The sequence below is a fragment of the Stegostoma tigrinum genome, chromosome 21, assembly GCF_030684315.1.
Source record: "Stegostoma tigrinum isolate sSteTig4 chromosome 21, sSteTig4.hap1, whole genome shotgun sequence".
Taxonomy (NCBI): domain Eukaryota; kingdom Metazoa; phylum Chordata; class Chondrichthyes; order Orectolobiformes; family Stegostomatidae; genus Stegostoma; species Stegostoma tigrinum.
Window position 1 is genome coordinate 5,535,621 of NC_081374.1, and position 18,053 is coordinate 5,553,673.

The window sequence follows — 18,053 nt, forward strand, 5'->3', positions numbered from 1 at the left end:
GTTTAAAACTGACTTGGCCAATAACACCCACATTTTGTACATTTTTTTTCAAAATACTCGTAGATGGATGGCTTTATGCCTTTAATAAAAGATCCAACTTTCATATCAATTTTAGTGGTCCCTAGATAAAATTGCATACTTGCTCCTGATTTTGTACCCAGTAGGTGTATTTTTACTACTTGCCATTTCATTTTTTAAAAAAGCTGTACAGAAAGAAGCATTGTCATGTCAAGTGAGCACAGCCGAGACATCGTTTAGTCCATCTTGCCTTCAAAGTTGTTCTGCATGGTATAGCCCTGCAAATAGGATGACTCAAATAGCAGCTAAGATAATAATGTCAGGGTGGTGCTAAAATCCTTATTCATGTTAGTGCACTCTATTGACCATTCTTCATGTTGTTTAAATAATAAACCGTTTCACTTTTGTAGAAACTTGCAGCCAGCAAAAGCTTGTTGCAGGTTTGAGTTTAAGGTTGGTTAACTGGTTTTACATCTCAGTATCAGAATTCCAAGTGATGACCTGCTAAGAAATAAAGTGCAAGGCTTTGACCAAGTGATGTAATTCCAGAGAGTCCCTACAGTGTGGAAATGAGTTCACACTGAACCACTGAGCAGCCCCCCTACCCTGTCCCTGTAGCCCTGCATTTGACATGGCCAATACACCAACCTACACATCTTTTGGAATGGGTAGGAACCGAAACACAGCAGAAACCAAAGCGCCACTGTTCCACCCTAATTTGCTAGTTTCAAATAGTGATGTTGAACGTGAATGTATAAGTGAATTAATGGCAGCAATCTTTGTATTGAGTCCATGAGCAGTGTAAAATGTTAAAATGTTGTAAAATCTACATTTTAGTACGATATTATTTAATTTGACTACCACACTAGTGCTGGTGGGTGTAAAGCAGGCAGTATTTATCTTCAGTTTATGATCTATGCTGCCTTAACATTTTGTAGGAGCAAGAGTCCACCCTGTGTTTATTCCAAATACAGTAAGACTCCAGAGTCTAATGCCATAAGTGGGCATGTAAAAAGATTTGAGTCTAATGTGAATGCCTTTGTCTTCTGCTTGTTGTTCAGATCGCGGCAATAATTCTGAAGTTTGAAAGGCCTTTCTGCTGTACGTTTTTGAAGTGAGCTTGTTCTGCGTGCAGTGACCGGAGATTAGGTCGTTATCTCACTTTTATAACAGTTATTGATACTATGTTCATATAGAAATCTCAACTCCCTTATGTGCAGTATCCCTGTTTAAAGAGCTTTAACTTCTTCAGTGATGGAACGTTAGCTTATCAATTTATATTCCACACTTTCTCAAGCATTGAAACTATAAAAACCCTTGGTGTAGATCAAGTTTCCTGATGCCTCTATCTAAATGAGCATTATCCCCAAAATGTGTTTTGAATCTTGTTTAGCTCTGCAGATTTTATGACCAGAAGCATTCTGCTCCTTTTATGAATTTATGCTAATCTGGGTCACAGTTCCCAATGCTCTACTTTTCACTCAAGTTGTCCAATTAATATCTAAAAGAATAAATTTAACACTACTTTTTTTATTAGAAAAAAAACTTGTTAGGTTAAATGTTAACACCTGCCTGTCTTTGTGCTACACCTTGTACAATTTTAAAACTAAGCTTAAATGTTCAATGCTTTCTCAACAGCACCGGAAGTCATAGCAGTAAGAAGCCTGCATCAAGGTGGTGTCAGCCCTTGATACCTGATTCTATCCATGATACCTCGGTTGAGGACATAAAATGGCCAGTCATCTGTGAAAGTGACTCTCTTGTTTACATCGTCTGGATATATTCAGGGGATTTTTTTTGAGTGGCATGCATTCTTAACAGATTTTGTCTGGAGTTTTTCGTGGCCCTTCACAGCAGCTTATGGCCAATTAGGTACTTTTTGAAGCGGAGGAGCTGTTCTGTGAATTATATCCAGTGGATAAATGTTAATAAACACAGCATTAGCACATGCAAACTAAGCCATTGTTTGGGTCCTTTTTTTAATATTGTGTAAAGAATTGTTCCCTTTTGGATGAACATTTTAACACTTAGTTGTTGCCCTTGTGGGACCAGTTTGCTCGCAAAGCTGATGTTGATCAACTTGGTTCAGCTCCAAAGCCTGATCTGTGTTCTGATAAAGCTTTGTACTGAGAATGCTGAAATGCTGGGTTTTTTCTGCATGGATTTATTTTTGTACTGTTCTTATCAAATCTTCTATAGTTCTTGGCATTGTGCACATGACCTCGCTAGCTGGCTGGCTTCTGCGAATACCAATCTTCAATGACGTGTTGCTAGGTGAGGTATGAGTTGTCAGAGGTGGCTAAGCTCCATAACTGCTGAGATCTCCGGTGTGGTTCAAGACTCCTGTGTTGCTACCATTTCATGATGCTTGCATCTTAGTTTATGCACATCTGGTGTTGCTGTGTTTAATAACTAGTGAGTGCTGTGATGCAGTTTAAATTATCTTTCAGTATTTCCCCTTTGTCTTTTTATAAGCTTTGAAACAAAAAAGTTATATAAGGACGTGTGATAATGGGAACTGCAGATGCTGGAGAATCCAAGATAACAAAGTGTGGAGCTGGATGAACACAGCAGGCCAAGCAGCATCTCGGGAGCACAAAAGCTGACTTTTCAGGTCCAGACCCTACATCAGAGAGAGGGTCTGGGCCCGAAAAGTCAGCTTTTGTGCTCCTGGGATGCTGCTTGGCCTGCTGTGTTCATCCAGCTCCACACTATTTAGAAGGACTTGTTTTCTTTACCAAATGTAAGAGGTGTCTAGAGTTCTTTTAATGCCTGTTGCTTTTCAGTGCAAAGACCTATATAGACAAAAGTAACAGGTTCACTTCTTCCAGTTTTGCTACAACTACGTGCAGGTTTTTGGATTGTCCAATAAGGAAACGGATCAGCATCTGTATCGCATATACTGGTTGGTTATATTCTGCACCAGTCCCCTTGATTATCATCTAACTTGAGTGATCTCCATGTTCCAAGCCTGTGTACAAATGAGGTGAATGAATGTTGAAAATACTCAGCAGGCCTAGCATCTGTGGAGAAAGTTAATATGTTGATTGACTACTCTTGACTTTTTTGATTTATCTTTTAATGTAGTTTTTTATTACCTGTCATATGTACTTTAGGGATGCAAGTAATTGCTGGAGTGAACTCAGGCTGGGGTCTCTGCTTTCAAACCTGTCAACCTGTTCTAATGCACGTCACTGAAACTAGTTATTAATCAATTTCAAACTTTTCCATTTTAAGTCTCAGGCTGAGCTTTAAAATTGCATGTGAGCTGCAAACAATCTATAAACGCCATCATAGTAGCATAATATGGCTAGGGCTATGAAGCATATTTTGCATGCGGCAGTGAAAATGGGCAACTTTGCGGTAATGCTGTTGATCTAGAAATTTTGAACTGTAAGCAATAGTAATACAGTGCACAATGATTTTTAAATACCTCCAGTTACAAGTTGAAATACTTGTATGTGTAGATGATGACTTCTGTTTTACGAAGTGTACTTGCAATTGTAATATGAACTCTTAATCTGCACACAACTAAGCACTGCAATCAAAGCACAGTGATAACATGCTGATATGCTTTAATGATTAAGGAATAGATATCGGCTATGATGCCTAGGTAATCTCATTTGTTCTTAGAAATAGAACCATGCATCTCTTACTTTCCACATTCCTCAGGAGGAATGTAAAAGATGCATGGTACTATTTCTAAGTTTGTTGTCCAAGACACACAATTGGTATCTCTCTCATGTTGCACTTATCCATTTTCATACTAGTGTCACCCTACAGTTTGGCTTTGAGTCTGTGGAGTTGAACTTGAACCCACTGCAGATAGTCTAATACTGCAAACAGCCACAGCTGATATTTTTACATATATGTAAAACTGAACCCAATTTTCTCCTCACACTACAGAAAGGTGACTTGTTTATCTGTCATAAATCAACATGTTGTAATTCAGGTGAAGCAAAGGATTTTGGGACAGCTCTATCCATTGTGTGCAGAGCTTGCTCATGCAGTTCATTGCCATTTAAAATTCCTGTGTTGTGCACCCACTTCACTGATGGTACCTGATGATGCCAATTTGTACATTTTTAATTGAAGTCTCTCACCTGTACAGTGCTGTAGCTGCCAGTTCTGATGAGATGCTGTTAACTTTACAAAGGCAATTTCTATTGCTGTGGGCACAAGAATTTACAAGTGCAATTTTTTTAATCTGTATAAATGTTCAGTCTGTGAACCATTTGGTGGATTTGTAATGGAAATTGATAAAATCTACACAATCTTGTTTGTTATATATTCTAATGGGAGTGATGAGTTAAACTTAGTAAGCTGCTCCCCAAAGTTCTCTGAACTGTGATGTTAATATGGCTCTCTTATAGATAAGACTTCCTGAGAAGAACTGAAGCAATCCTGGTTGATTGTATTTCTGACCCGCACTCGTTTGACTGGGAAGTTGTGTAGGCCTATGCAGTTTCAGACAGGCTTACAAGAGGCAATTTTAACTGACTTTTTTTTTGGAATATTTGAACTTGTGGTGATACAGACTGAAAGTGTGTTTTAGCGTAGGATTTTCCCTGACACAAGGTCAAAGTCTCAGGTTTGCTTTTCATCTTCACCACCTGTTTGAATGATTTGGGTTGGAATTCCTTAAGAAATCTAGTCTATTTTGAAGCACATTTGGATGTGATTACACCATCTTCCGATCAGTTAGTATTTCTGTCAGGCTTTGTTTTTCACAAGTAAAAGTTTATTCTGGAATTTGGGGTAGTTTCTGATTTTAAATTTGTTCTGAAACACTTAAAAAAAAAAAAATTAGCTGGTATGTTAGTACAGTGAACACTTTTATTCTGCATTACAATCTCTACCATTTCAGATTCTGATTTAATTTTTAAGAAGCCTGATGTTTGAGCTGTGAGTAAGAACACTGCAGTGACTGGACTCTGTCCCTGTCAATAAAGGAGGAGATTGACCAACAATTGAATTTATTTCCAGCATCTTTCATAATTTGACAATATTTATTGCTAAGGGGGTACAGAATAGAAAGGGTTTGCTTTCTTTAATAGCTGCACTTCCTAGAATAGAGAGAAGAATGATTTCTTCCACCATGCAATTGTAACAAAATTGTGCACCTGTTTTATCAAGAACATGTCTTAAATGGGAGAAAGGCTCCAATATAAATCATAGATTCTTTGAACGCTGGGCAATCCTTTAGTCTGGCATGTGCCAGATTTTTGAGCTGCTATGATTCTAACAGATGTTACTGCTGGCAAAATCTGATCCCTGAGTGAAATCTCTTTTATGGATCATTTTGTTTCCAGTGCGATATGGGTGTCTTTTATTAAAGCTTTAGCACACATACGTGCTGATTTGAGTTCAACAATGAAAAACGCACAACAAAACAAAATCCCAATGACTGCCCAACATAATCAATTCAGTTAATTGAATTAGAGAAATTTTCCTTCCCTGTCCAATCCATAGGTTTGACTTGACTGCTTCTAAGTTCCTGTCTAGTGAGCTGTGAAGTCTGGTTTTTTTTCCCTTTTGAAATTATTTTCTTTGAAAGCAGTTGAGATCTTTAGACTTTTGCAACCTTGAATAAACAAACACCTCATCTGGAAGTTTCATAGACAACACTTAGAAAATGTATTTCTCTAACTATCTGAACAATCTCCTTTTTTCTCAGACTATATTTACCTCCGATTTCAGTCAGATTTTCAAACTGAACCAAAAAAAGTTTCCAATTACGTTGTTAACAAAAAAATTATTCATCCTTGATACTGCTGAATTATTGGCTAAGTTTTCTCCCTCTGGCCATTAAAGCCCCACAAGAAAGACAAATTTCCATTAGCACTCCGGGAAGTTTATTTTGTTTGTTCATGGAATGTAGGCATCATTGTCTAAGCCAGAATTTGTTGCTTGACTGCAATTGCCCTGAGTTCAGAGCCAACCATATTGCTGTGGGCCTGGAATCATGTGAAAGGGATGGTTTTTCCAACGATTGACTGGTTTCATGGTCATTGCTTATCATAGAAACGGGAGAAGACTATTCAGTGAGATCATGGCTGATCTGGGACCAAAAACGGGTATATGGAGATTGGCTAATGTCCTTTGTTTAATGCCTTCACTTAACAAAAACTTATCTATCTCTGGTTTAAAAAGAACAACTGATCCACCATCCACTGCCCGAACAGCCTGGCCCTTATTTTCAGACTATGCCCCTACTTATAGAATCTGAGAAGTGGAAAAATCTTAACTTTTTTATCTACATTTTTTCTTTTCCTGTTAAACGTGTTTAAAAATCATTTGGTTCCAGATTTTTACGGAAAATTGTATTTAAATTTCAGTATCTCCCATGGCAGTGTTCAAACCTGAGTCCCTGGAACATTACCTGTTCTCTGGATTACTAGTCTAGCAATAATAGTTCAATGCATTTGCCTCCTCAGGCTTGCAGACCTGATCTTTGACGCATACCAGTTTGCCACTAATTTAAAATCTAAACTTTTTTTCCTTCATCCAGCTTTACCATAAACTTGTACTTGAAAAAAGGTTTACTCTTGGAAGAAATTTAAGTTTTTTTTTGAGATATCGTTGGGTCAGTTCCATTGACTTTTTTGGAAAACTGCTTGTGCACAAATCTCCATCTGTTTTAAATACAATTCAATTAAGTATCTAAAATGTAATACCTGTTCAAATAGTCCTTAAGATTTTAAGTATAGCTTTTATAAAAAAAGACACAATGTGAGATGCAAGTTGTTTCAAAACTTTTGTGGCTTCAATCATCACCCAGGTTGATTGGATATGTAAGTTTTCAGGCTCGGCAATGCTGAAAAAATGTATTACATGCATCATGGTTCCTGTAATTACATGCTAGCTGCTAAAACATGTTGGATACCTGTTTCTTTCTTTCTCATCTTTAAGGTTTTTGGGGATGCCTTAGTACTACACTTCACGTTCCACCCAGGAGTAACTTTGTTTACACCACTTGACTCTTGCTGAGCTGGAACTTTTTAACAAACTTGTTTAGGGGAAGGCTTTGCAAGTCTGAACACCTGAGTTGTTTCCTCACCTGAGTTATAGTGTTAGAAAGTGGAATAGGTTAGCTAAGATTACATTTACTGACAGAGCAGGCTTGAAGGACAGTCGCAGCATCCTTCATTATGCAGTTCCTTTTTCATTATTCTCAAAGATGTCTAACAAGCTTCACTGTAACTCTTCCGTCTACGGAAGAGAATTGAAATGGAAATATTTGAAGACCATCATGGGGATTGTCATTGCCAGCTCATCGGGAGCTGCCATTACCACCACTGGGAATTGAAAGGTGGATAAATGCACTGTTTGTTTATCTAGCTGTGCTCAAGAGAAGTACTTCTAAAGAAATCCAACTTTTTAAATAGTGTCAGTTTTCAACCTGACTTTCATTTCAGAATGAGGTGATTCATTCTCGAGAATTGCCAATTATTGTTTGCCCTGAGATTTATTCAATCACAGCCAGGTAGATGGTGTTAGTCATGGGACTCTATTTAAACTGCAGCCAGTGGAGCTGACTTGTGCAAGATTGAAGAATCTTTTTGTGCTGTATACCTCTAGCTGGTGTTATTGTTATCGGGTTATGTGGTAGCTGAATATTAGGTTCTGAGAAATTTTGAGGTACTGTAGCATTCAGTTGGTAATAAGTGCTGTTGCTCTTTAATTTCACATCCTGAAACCCAAAAGGAAAAAAGGACTCAGTAATAGATACTGAGTTGATGGGTATCCAGCTGTTTAGGCACCCTTCATAGCTTTGAATCTCTACTGCTTTTGGTTCCTATTGCTAAATGACACAGGATATTTTATTTTTAATTCATTTGTGGGATGTGGGTGCTGTTCGTTGGCCAGCATTTATTTCTTGTCCCTACTTGCACTTTAGAAAATGATGATGAGCTGCTGCCTATGGTAGACCCATAATGCCATTTGGGGAGGGAATTCTGGATTTTGACCCAGTGATGCTGAAGGACTGTCAATGCAGTTCCAAGTCAGGATGATGAGTGGCTCAGCAAGGAATCTTGCAGGTAGTAGTACTCCTAGGTGTATGCTGCCCCTGTCTAGATGGAAGTAGTCATGGATTTTGAAAATGCTGTTCAAGATCTGTCAGTGAATTTCTGCAGTGTAGCTTGTAAATAGCACACATTGCTGCTGCTACTAAGCGTCAGTGATTGTAGGAAGTGGATGTGATGCCAATCAAGTGGGCTGCTTTGTCTTGGATTGTGTCAAGTTGCTCATGTTGGAACTGCCCCCATTCCAGGCAAGTGGGGAGTATCCCATCACACTCTGGATTTGTGCCTTGTTGATGGTGGATAGGCTTTGGGGAGTCAGGAGGTGACTTATTTGCTGCAGAGTTCCTAACCTCTGACCTGATCTTGCAGCCATTGTTCTTGTACAGCCAGGTGAACGGGTTTTCTGGTCAATGGCAGCCTCCCCCCTCCCTCCAGTAATGCTGTTGACTGACTGTCAAGGGATGATGGTTACAGCCTGTCTTTTTGGAGATAGTCCGGATCTTATTGCTTTGAATATGGGCTGCTTCTGTACCTGAGAAGTCATAAATGGTTCTGACCCTTACGCAATTATTCAATATCCCCACTTCTGACCTTTTATGATGGAGGGAAGGTAATTGAAGCACCTGGGCTTAGGACACTATCCTGAGGAACTAAAGGACTTGTGACACAGTGGTACCCCTGCTTCTGAACCAGGAGACGTAGATTTAAGTGTCATCTGCTCCAGCAAGTGTGTCATAACGTCTCTGAGCAGGTTGATTTAGAAAACAAGTATATCCTTTTGGAACTCCTGCAGAGATGTTCTGGAGGTGAGATAACTGACCTTCAGAAACCACTGCCATCTTGCTGTATTGAGATACAACTCCAACTGATGGAGAGTTTGCCCGTGATATCAACTGATTCCAATTTTACTTGAGCTCCTTGATGCCACACTTGGTTAGATGCAGCCTTGATGTCAACGGCTGTCACTCTCACCTCACCTTTTTGGATTCAGCTCTTTTGCACATGTTTGAACCAAGGCTGTAATGAAGTCAGCAGCTGAGGTCCTGGCGGAACCCAAACTAGGAAGCTTTTTGCTGAATGAATGCTGCTTGATTGCACTGATGACTTTCTTCATCTCGCTGACAGTAGACTAATGGCATTGTAAAATTTTCGAAGATTTGTAGTTTGGGTTGTGGATGATCTTGTAGATATGCTTGGCAAGCTGGTGTGTTTGATTGCAGACATGTAGTCATCCTGCTGGAAAACATTGTCACTGCGCCTCCGTGAAGCGTTGGTGTTCTTTCCTGTTTATTTATATGCCTTGATTTTCTGGGATGTTTGGTACCGCTTCTGGCTCTGTTTCTCAGTGGTTTGTTCACAAGGCCTAATTATGTACGTTTGACGGAATTCTGTTTGGAGTACCAGTCTCCTGGGATTCCTTAGCATGTCTCGGTTTGCCTTGTGTGACTATGGATGTGTTGTCCCAGTTAAATACATGCCCCTGTTGCCTCTATGTAGTGACACAAGTGAGAATCAGTCGTGTCTCTTTGTGGCTAGTTGGTGTTCATGTAACCGTATAGTTGGTTTTCGTCTGGTTTGACCATGCTCACTAATCATCCTACCATACATCAAGGACATTTCAGAGATGGCCACAAGACTACTCATCGTAGATTCGTCATAGAATCCCTACAGTATGGAAACAGGCCCTTTCACTCAACAAGTCCACACTAACCCTTAGCATCCCACCCAGACCCATTCCCCCAAAACCCACCTAATCTACACATCCTTTAACACTATCTGGGCAATTTAGCATGGCCAATTCACCTAGCCTGCCCATCTTTGGACTGTGGGAGGAAACCCAAGCAGACACTGGGAGAGTGTGCAAGCTCCTCAGTTGCCCTAGGGTGGAATCAAACCAGGGTCCCTGGTACTGTGAGGCAGCACCCAGCAGGGTGACAAAACATTTGCAACCAAACCCACCAACTCGGTGAGTATGTCTACAACCCAATGGGATGGTAAATTGGCTAGGTTGGATTTGTTCATCTTTTTGAATACAGTACATATCTATGCAATTTTCCGTATTGTTTGGTAAATGTCAGTGTTGTAACCATATTGGAATAGCTTGGCAAAGGGAGTGGCAAATTCTGGAGAACAAGTTTTTCGTACTATTGCCAGAATGTTGTCAGAGCCCATTACTATCACAGTATCCAATGCCTCAGTCCTTCCTTGATATCATGTGGAGTAAATCAAATTGGCTGAAGACTGGTGTCTGGACCAGATTATGGCACTAGAAATATCACCTTTTCATTTTACTATTTGTTCCCTTTAAACAAAACTGTATGAATAGCAATCAATTGATGTTTAAAATTTAGAACACCTGAGTCTTCACTGATAACAGCCTGACACTGCTTATGTTTTCCTCCCAGGTTCCAATGATTCTGGTTGGCAATAAATGTGACTTGGAAGATGAGCGAGTAGTGGGCAAAGAACAGGGCCAGAACCTAGCAAGGCAATGGAACAACTGTGCCTTTTTAGAGTCTTCTGCAAAGTCAAAGATCAACGTTAATGAGGTAAGGCTAGGTATTCTCTTATTTCAGCATGTTTGATCGTGGCCCAGAAAACTGTCTTATTTAGGATAATTGGTAATCTCTGATAAAGAAGATGACTGAAGAGTGGCAACTGTCACTGCATCTGTTTGGGTTGAGTCAAATGAAGCAGTGATTTGGGGAGTTTTGCTTTCTCTCACCAAGCTATACCTAGCCTTTAGAGTGCTTACAGCAATACAACAATGCAACATTCACCAGTAGCTTCTGTTGACCTGAACATAATTCATTGTGACCATGCAAAAAGTTCAGTGCAAATTTAAGATCACAATTATTTTGCACAATATTGAGATGAACAAGTCCTCAATAGATAACGAGACTTTGTCAATACAGTGAACTTGCAGCCTTTGGATGAGTAATTTCTAGTGTTTCTTTGTACTCGTCCATGGGATGAGGGTTTCGTTGGCTAGGCTGGCTTTTATTGTGCATCCCAAAGGGCATTTAAAAGGCAACGACATTGCTGTGGGCCTAGAGGGACATGTAGGCTCGACCAGGTAAGGTTGGCGCTTTGCATCCCTAAAGGACGTTAGTGATCAAATGTGTTGTTTTGATTGATCATGAAATCATTGTCAATTTAGACCCTTAATTCAGGTTTCTCTATTGAATTCAAATCCCACCATCTGCCGTGGTGAGATTTGAACCTGGGTCTCTGGATTAACAGTCCAAAAATAATAACACTCAACCGTCACCTCCCCAGTGTATCTTAAGAAGAAATGCACTCCATTTTTGTGCATTGACTTTTTACTGAAAGGATATAAAATATTTTAACTTAGACTTAAATCAGCTTTGCCAAGTCTTGTACTGTGGTCTGTAGCATGGGCTAAAATGTACCTGATGTTGATAAAGCAGCTGTGTACCAGGTCATGTCAGCAAAGCCAATTTTTAACCATCAGTTCTGTGAACAGTGTGTGGATGCTAGTTCTGAATTTAACTCATCCTGTTTGAACTCTTGTCCCCTTCTCTGATCTAACAGTTGTAACTTTTTATAAGATTTTTTTTTCCCCATTCTGCTTGTCATTGGTAACTCTGATTGCCCTTCACACTTTTTCCCCCTTGAGGGAATTCTGCTGACATTGACAACACAGTCACTATGTAAAGCTGTCCCAATGTATTGAATATGGTTGAATTTCCACTGTGTAATTGGCAAACGGTGTCTGAACCACTCAAAACTATGCTACTTTTCAGAAGCAAAGATGTGATTCAAATTTGCATTCATTTCTCTTAAAATATTCACTGAACTAGTACAATCGGGCAGCATTTTCCTGACAATACAGTAAAGAGACTTATACTTTAAACTATAGCACAAATCATAAAAGCTGCATAAAGTTGTAGGTAATACAGTGTGCAATTGGAGGAACGCAGGTGGTCAGGCAGTAGAGGAGTAGGGAAGTCAACGTTTTGGGTTTTAGACCCTTTGTCGTGAGTTGTGATGAATGGTGTAAACCCAAAATATTGACTTTCCTGCTCCTCTGTCTGACCTCCTGTGTTCCTCCAGTTCCATATTGTATTGACTCTGACATCATCTGCAGTTCGCTATCCCCTAAAGTGGTAGCTATTGTTTTTATTATTTTGTCAAAGTGCATCTACCACAACACCCCTTTTTTGTGTTTCATGTGAAATCTCTCTCCAAATATTTGTGCTCAAAATATTGTTTATTTTTTTAATTCTGCAGATCTTTTATGATCTGGTCAGACAGATCAATAGGAAAGCACCAGTGGAAAAGTGTAAAAAGAAGAAATCCCAATGTATGCTGCTTTAAATGTCTGCTATGCAGCAGGTCTGAGCCAGGTAAGAGATTTGAGAATATTGTTCATTACAATAGGGAATGCTGTAGAAATGCCAACTGCTGCTTAAATATGGTAGTGCCATCTTTTGGATCCCAGCTTTGGCTGTAATAACTCTTGTTGATGTGGGCTCTCTGCTCTCTTTGCCACAGTCAAGCCTTGTGTCCCAACGTCAGAATCAACAGCTAACAGTTCACGTGTGCATCCAGTACAATGAAAAGTTGTGCCACCTTAAGAATGCAGTTGACCAATTCCACTGAGAACACTCTGTCTTGCCTTGAAATGTAATCTGGCTTCCAGATACTGATTGGCTTGATGTAGGTTTCCGTGATGATCTTTTTCTAATTGAATCAGTGGTGGAGATTAGGACGTTGTAAAAGTGGTCAGTGCTATTTCACACTAGTGTTCAGCTTTTTTGTTTGCTGGCACTAACTATATTTTCTGTACTTAAGGCAGTACATGAGAGGCATAAGAGGTGCCACTTCAATTTTTACACTGGCAAGTTGTGACAAAATCTAATCTCAAAATGTAATTCCGTTCAAATACCAAAGGACAAATTTATGTTGCATCTGTCAGGAAGGTTTCTTCAAGAAATTAAGGTGATAAATTGCTTGTTAGCCCCTCTTTTTCCCCCAAGGGATTGAAGTGTAGAAGTAAACAAGTCTTGGAAAAATTGTGCAGGCTTTTGAGATCAAGGAAAACTGCAATTTTGGTCTCCATATTTGTAATGGATATACTTGTTTTGGAGGTTTTAACAATTTAGTCCCAAGGATGGGACTTATGATTTGGTTTAGTAAATTAGGCTTCTATTCTGAGGTTACAAGTATGAGAGATGGTCTTATTTTGGCATACAGGTTTCTGAAGAGGCTTGAGTGGGTAAATGCTGAGAAGTTGTTTCTGCTGAACAGGCACTCTAAGCATGAATGCATTCTCAGGATGTGAGACCAGTCATTTAAGCCTGAGATGAGAAGGAATTGCTTTGCTCAAGGGTCACCAATCCACAGAATTTCTTTTAACTCCCAGGTTGAGAGACTTGATAATCTATATTGGGCTCAAATGTGTTCAGATTTTGATGCCTCATAGAATTGAGGCAAATGAACAGTGGGCAAAAATTTAACATAAGCCCAGGATTAACCAGGATTCTGTTAAACAGCAGAGTAGGCTCGCTGAACTATGCCTCTTTTACTTGTGTTCAAATCCCGGGGTGTTTCACGTACGTGGAATTGTTTGTTACATAGTCACCGCATTGCAAATTCAATGGCTTATGTTATTTATCTGCATAAATACTCCACAAGCAGCTAGCAAACTAATTCCTTCCCTGTTGATTGAGCTGCTGCACTTCAAGTTTTCAATGTTGTAGTTCACTAGGCTGGATGGTTTAGGGATTGCAATTTAACATCCCTCCCAAAGTGACTGACTGGCACTCCTAGCCAATGCTTGCTAGTCACCCACTCAGGTTTTTGACCTCCAACTTTGAGTGCAGATATCCTAATATAGTGGGGCTAATGTAGAATAGCATTGTGTATTTTTTTAAATGGGTTTGGGCCATGTTCTGTCCTCTTTGATATGTGTTGAAAGTTTCTTCTCTTGCTTACCTTGAGACTTTTAGCAATAACTGAGTTTGTGCTTTGAGAAAAATGTATTGCAACACCATTAAGGAATAGCCAACTTTAACAGTTCATACGACATTCAGTGCCCTTTGCCCTTCTCCTTTTGGACACATTCAGAAGAGATCTTTGAGAACCTTGGTAACTGCATGAACTATTTAACAGGAGGAATATAATTTCAAATGGTAACCACAATTTTCATACCCTGGCAAATTACAAATTGTAAAATTCCTAATGACTGGAATTTTGATGGTTCAGAATTAACTTGTTTTTATGCTTCGTTTCTTTTGTTTTGATTCTTGTTTATTGCCTGATTGTTCGTTTTGGTATGGTGATCTAGTGATAGAGGTTAGACAGACCTGTTTTGACATGCAACAATTTGTAAACGCCCTGATCACTTCCTGTATCTGAGTTACTGTGAAGAGCAAAGTGAATGTTGGTTGTCACGCGTCCTACCACAACTGACTCCTTATACCAGTGCTGTATATTTATCATACCTCCACTTAAGAAAAACATCAGACTGGTCAACCCAGACAGTGTACGCTAGTGTTTATGCTCCAAGTAAATCTGTTCCTTTCAACATTGAATTCTGAGCATAATTTAGCTCCCTTTTTTTTTGTTTATCAGAACCCTCTCAATGTATCTGTATTTAGTTTTAAACTTCAACCACTCCATGTTGTAGTAGTTCCACATTCCTTAGTGCCTCCTGCTCAAGACAGCCTTTTTAATTTTTTAGAAGTCATTGATAACTTGTCTTATTTTTGTGCCCTTGGTTTTTCTCTCCCCAACAAGTAAAACATTCTCTCTGCGTGCACTCTTATCTAAGCTCTTCATAATTTTCAAAGACCCTTTTCAGGTCCCTTCTAGACCTGGTGATAGCCATATCCTGTGTTTCTGCTGTCATCCTTTTAAATCTATTCGTTACCCTTTCCAGTGCCTGTTTCAATTTTATTTGGTGACTGACATTGATCACTTTGAATAGGTGGACTTTTCCTGAATCAGTTTTTGTATGGGAGTGTACGTGGTCAGAAGAAAATGTTGCAGTCTTGTTCAATCACCAACCTTTCAAATTCTACACTCCCACCCTTGCACATTCCTAACAGACTTTTTCTACCACACATGTGCCAGCTCCCCTCAACCCAGCCCTGTGTAGCCTTCATCCACTAACTATCGCTGCCTGAAATTTGGTAAATTCCTGTTAGAAGTCCAGATCGTCTGTTGATGTATTCTTTTTAGGCAGTTGAGTTTTTGACCGGGGTCTTTGGAAATATTGAATGTAATTTGCCCTGAACATTAGAAATGTTTTTAAATACTCATGAGGCCCCCTCCTCCCACTTTTTTTAGTTTCATTTTGAGATTTCAGCTTTGAAGCTACAAGACTTTTGATTACCAAAGTAGATGGTGTTTATTTGTGTTTGTAGTTTTATGCTCAATTAAACTTAATGTTTTTCTTTCTAGTTCTGAGACTTTTTTCTCCTTGCTGTTTACAGGTATGAAGAACTGTTGCCTAATTGGAAAGTGCCAGCGTTCCAATTTCAAAAAAAAATTAACATATCTGAAGAGGCTTCACCCGTTTTTATATCTTCAATTTAAAAAGAGATCTCCAGAAGACAGTTTGCACATACTGTTCCTGAAATTTGCCATGTGCATCGCTTGAACAGACAGTATTTTCACCTTTTTGCATAGTGGTTATAGCCAATGTGGATTTAATGATGAGTTTAGTTGTATGATTATACAAAAAAAAGCATGGACACATTTCCAATGTTGTAGATGTTGCAAGTGAAATTAAGAGTTGATTACATATTGGCCTTTTATCATCACACCTCTTCTCCCTATCGAGCACTAATAGTTCACGGATAGTTTTTGACATTTTTAGTCCATATTGTTCCCTAATGGACTTCTCCCAACAGTTAACATCTACTTTTGGTCATTGTGGCTCCGTTTTATATTGGGAAGTTACAAGATCACTTTTACTTTCACTATACAATTGTATTCTAATTAAAATGTTTTGTGCATAATGCTTTGGAAAAATGGGTCTTTTATAGGAAAACTGTGGAAAGCTGATTTCTATGTCTCTCTCAAAGCTGAAATATATTATACTAAACCAACTCTAAACCAGTTTCTTTGGCTTTTTTATTTTCCAAATTTAGGTTGTTGAAAATGATAGTGTGCATCAGATTGTTGCACTGTAGGTATGACAGAATGTTCCCTTCCCTGATGCGGACCCCTTGCAGTTCCCAGCACTAGCCTGTTGCTATACTTCTTCTTTTCCTGATCCTAACCCTCTTTAATGGACAACACTTTTAACCTGCTAGCTCTTCTAAGAATTTCAGAATCCTAAACCAGGCTGACCCCAAGATTTTCATTGTCTACAATTTCTACTTTGAAGGCTTGAGGAGAAATGAGGACCTGTACTGTTATAGAATTTGACCCTGCTGAATGTTTTATTAGGGACGAGTTCAATCCGGTTGAAACGGCGTGATAGTTTTTGGGGTAGAAAACATTTGTCAGAGATGAACTAAAAGGAATTGCAATTTTGCTTTGTGTCCTGTGCCACTTACTAATCCCAGTATGGGGCTTGGGTCCAAAGGATGCAGAAGTTGTCTTTATCGAATCATTTATGTTGCATGTTATCACTGTCACATCAATACTGGACTGACTTTTTTGAGGACTTTTCAGCCTTGACATCACCCATTTCTGTTGGAACATCACTGGATATCTGGTTAAACATTTAAATAGCATCTAATTGGATTGCTGGCTAACTGTGAATTTAAGTAAATTAAGTGGGTACTTTCTTGACTCAATTTCATTTGGGTAAAATGTTCTAGATTAAGACCTGTTTTGTTATAACCAAGAACTACAGATGCTGGAGATCTGAAACAAAAAGTGCTGAAGTAGTTCAGACCTGGTGGCGGTTGTTGAGACAAAAACAGTTAATGTTTCAAGTTGAGTGATCCTTTGTCAGAACAGAATTATGCTTTCTATGGGAAAACATCTTCATTTCTCTGCTTTTTATTGTAGAAGCAGGGTTGTTAAAGCATTGATAGCTGGGTCAAATTATGTTAGTGTTTAATGGGCTGATATGAGGCAGATGTTTCTGCTTATTGGGAATGTCCAAAAGGGATGGCTCATGGGTGGCGAAGTGGCAGATAGTTTAATCTGGGTAAGTGTGAGGTGCTGCACTTTGGAAGATCAAATATTAAGGAAAAGTATACAGTTAGTGGCAGGGCCCTGAACAGCTTTGAACAAAGGGATTTTGGGGCTCAAGTCCATAGCTCCCTTAAAATGGCCACAAAAAATAAAGTGGTAAGGAAGGTGTATGACATGCTTGCCTTTATTGGTTGGGGCACTGAGTACAAGAGGCAGGATGTCATGTTGCAGCGTTATAAAACTTTGGTTAGGCCACATTCGGAGTATTGTGTTCAATTCTGGTTGCCACGTTACAGGTAGGATTTGGAGGCTTTGGAGAGGGTGCAGAAGAGGTTTCCCAGCTGGCCTCCTGGATTAGAAGGTATGAGCTAAAAGGAGAGGTGAGAAAAACTAGGGCTTTTTTCCTAGAGTGGAGGAGGCTGAGGGGTGACTTGATAGAAGTCTAAAATAGAGATGCATGGATATGACGGTCAGATTTTCTCCCCCCTAGATTTAACATGTCTAATATTAGGAGATATGCATTTAAGGTGACAGGGTGGTGGAAGTTCAAAGGAGATGAGGCAAATTTATTTTTTAAACTGAGTGGTAGGTGTCTGAAACATGCTGCCAGGAGTGGTGGAAGCAGATATCATATGGGGTTGGGGTGGGTTTCAGGTGCTTTTTAGATAAGTACATGAGTATGTGAAAGAATGGAGGAGCATGGACTAAGGACAAGCAGAAGAGATTAGTTTAATTTGATATGTTCAGCACAAAGTCATGGGCCAAAGGGCTGTTGGTGTGTTGTACTCTTTATGTTCTAAGGTGAAGAAATCTAAATATTTAAAAACGTTTTGCTGAGAGACTTTCTACCATGTGGAATAGTTGAGGCTAATACCATAGATTTTA

The 18,053-nt window shown here is 39.3% G+C and overlaps 1 protein-coding gene across 3 annotated transcripts in view; it reads left to right on the top strand.

Moving 5' to 3' along the window:
* The window catches only part of rap1aa (RAP1A, member of RAS oncogene family a), a 147,317-nt gene extending 131,184 nt beyond the window's left edge, over positions 1-16,133 (top strand). For all 3 annotated transcript variants that reach the window (XM_048553553.2, XM_048553555.2, XM_048553554.2), the window contains 3 exons: positions 10,451-10,594; positions 12,300-12,415; positions 15,509-16,133. In XM_048553553.2, coding sequence (XP_048409510.1) covers positions 10,451-10,594; positions 12,300-12,386 — 231 coding nt within the window. In that variant the 3' untranslated portion in view covers positions 12,387-12,415; positions 15,509-16,133. The remainder of the gene's footprint in view (positions 1-10,450; positions 10,595-12,299; positions 12,416-15,508) is intronic.
* The last annotated feature ends 1,920 nt before the right edge of the window (positions 16,134-18,053 follow it).